The following is a 1,059-nucleotide window of genomic DNA, read 5'->3' on the forward strand; positions in this document are numbered from 1 at the left end:
GCGTTAACCGGCGCAGGCACACGCGTACCGCAGGCCGGAGCCGGGCTATACCGACAGGCGGGTGGACGCGTTGGAATTAGCAGGGAACTGTGGATTGTCGTTTATACCGATATTACATTGTTAGCACTCGGCGGCAGTACAGGCACTTCACCTGAGACCCTCTCTGCCCTTCCTCCTTCCCCCCCCTCCGCGCGGCACAGCCCCATCCCCGACTGATTTGCACCTGATTTTAGAGCTTCAGCCCCAAATCGGTCCGGAGTGGCAAAGACCTCTCACTCCCACGAGCTGAAGCGGGGGGCAAGAAACCCTGTAAGGAGCCAACTTACCCCCTCCACTCTGCCAGGAAGAACAGAAGTGTTGCCATCTGTGCCCAGTACCACGGTACTCTGGCTCAGGGTCATCCAGGCGCCTTTGGCGTTGTTTCGCTCCAGTGTGCTCTTACCAAGGTTTAGATTAGCGTCCCCGTCTGTGCTTTGCAAAGCGGGAATTTTGCAGTGAGGGACAGCAGCTTGCCCGGCGGCCCCTGCCCCAGGGGTGTGCTTGCACGGAAAAGCTTCCACAGATTCCCTCCGGAGGGTGGAGTTGGCTTGCACCGGGGTGCTGCTGAGCTTGCAGATCCCGACTTTGGTCCTCTCGAAATCATTTGGTTTAGCTTCTTCGGAGGGAAGTGGTTTGCTGTCGTTCGAGAGTGATCGGGGAAGCCTGGCCATCGCGGCAGGGGCTTGCGATTGGGCATTCTGCGGCTCATTTTCGGGGCTGATTCTTACAACTCCCGCACCTTCGTTGGGTCCAGGAGCAGCGGTTTCAGGACTGTTCACAACCGGCTTGCTCATATCCCCTTGACTGGCGTAATCCTAAAATGACAACGTCACATATTTTACCAAAAAGTTGGGACTGAAGAGATTCTACGAATTTCTTTCCTCGGGCACAAAACGCGTGCGCTAGAAAATCTGGATACAAAAGTGTTGCAGAATTTCGAGGTGCCCCGGCTCGCCTGCTTGCCCTCTCATTCAACGTTAATAGTCTGGGGGAGAAAACAGTAAGGTACACAAAAAACTC

At 55.5% G+C, this 1,059-nt stretch overlaps 1 protein-coding gene across 1 annotated transcript in view; it reads right to left on the reverse strand.

The window, feature by feature from the left end:
• SLC6A5 (solute carrier family 6 (neurotransmitter transporter), member 5) overlaps positions 1-833 on the reverse strand; it is a 31,365-nt gene extending 30,532 nt beyond the window's left edge. Inside the window, exon 1 of the mRNA XM_009334586.1 lies at positions 327-833. Coding sequence (XP_009332861.1) covers positions 327-833 — 507 coding nt within the window. The remainder of the gene's footprint in view (positions 1-326) is intronic.
• Positions 834-1,059: the final 226 nt, after the last annotated feature.

Source organism: Pygoscelis adeliae, unplaced genomic scaffold (assembly GCF_000699105.1).
Source record: "Pygoscelis adeliae isolate BGI_AS28 unplaced genomic scaffold, ASM69910v1 Scaffold171, whole genome shotgun sequence".
Classification (NCBI taxonomy): domain Eukaryota; kingdom Metazoa; phylum Chordata; class Aves; order Sphenisciformes; family Spheniscidae; genus Pygoscelis; species Pygoscelis adeliae.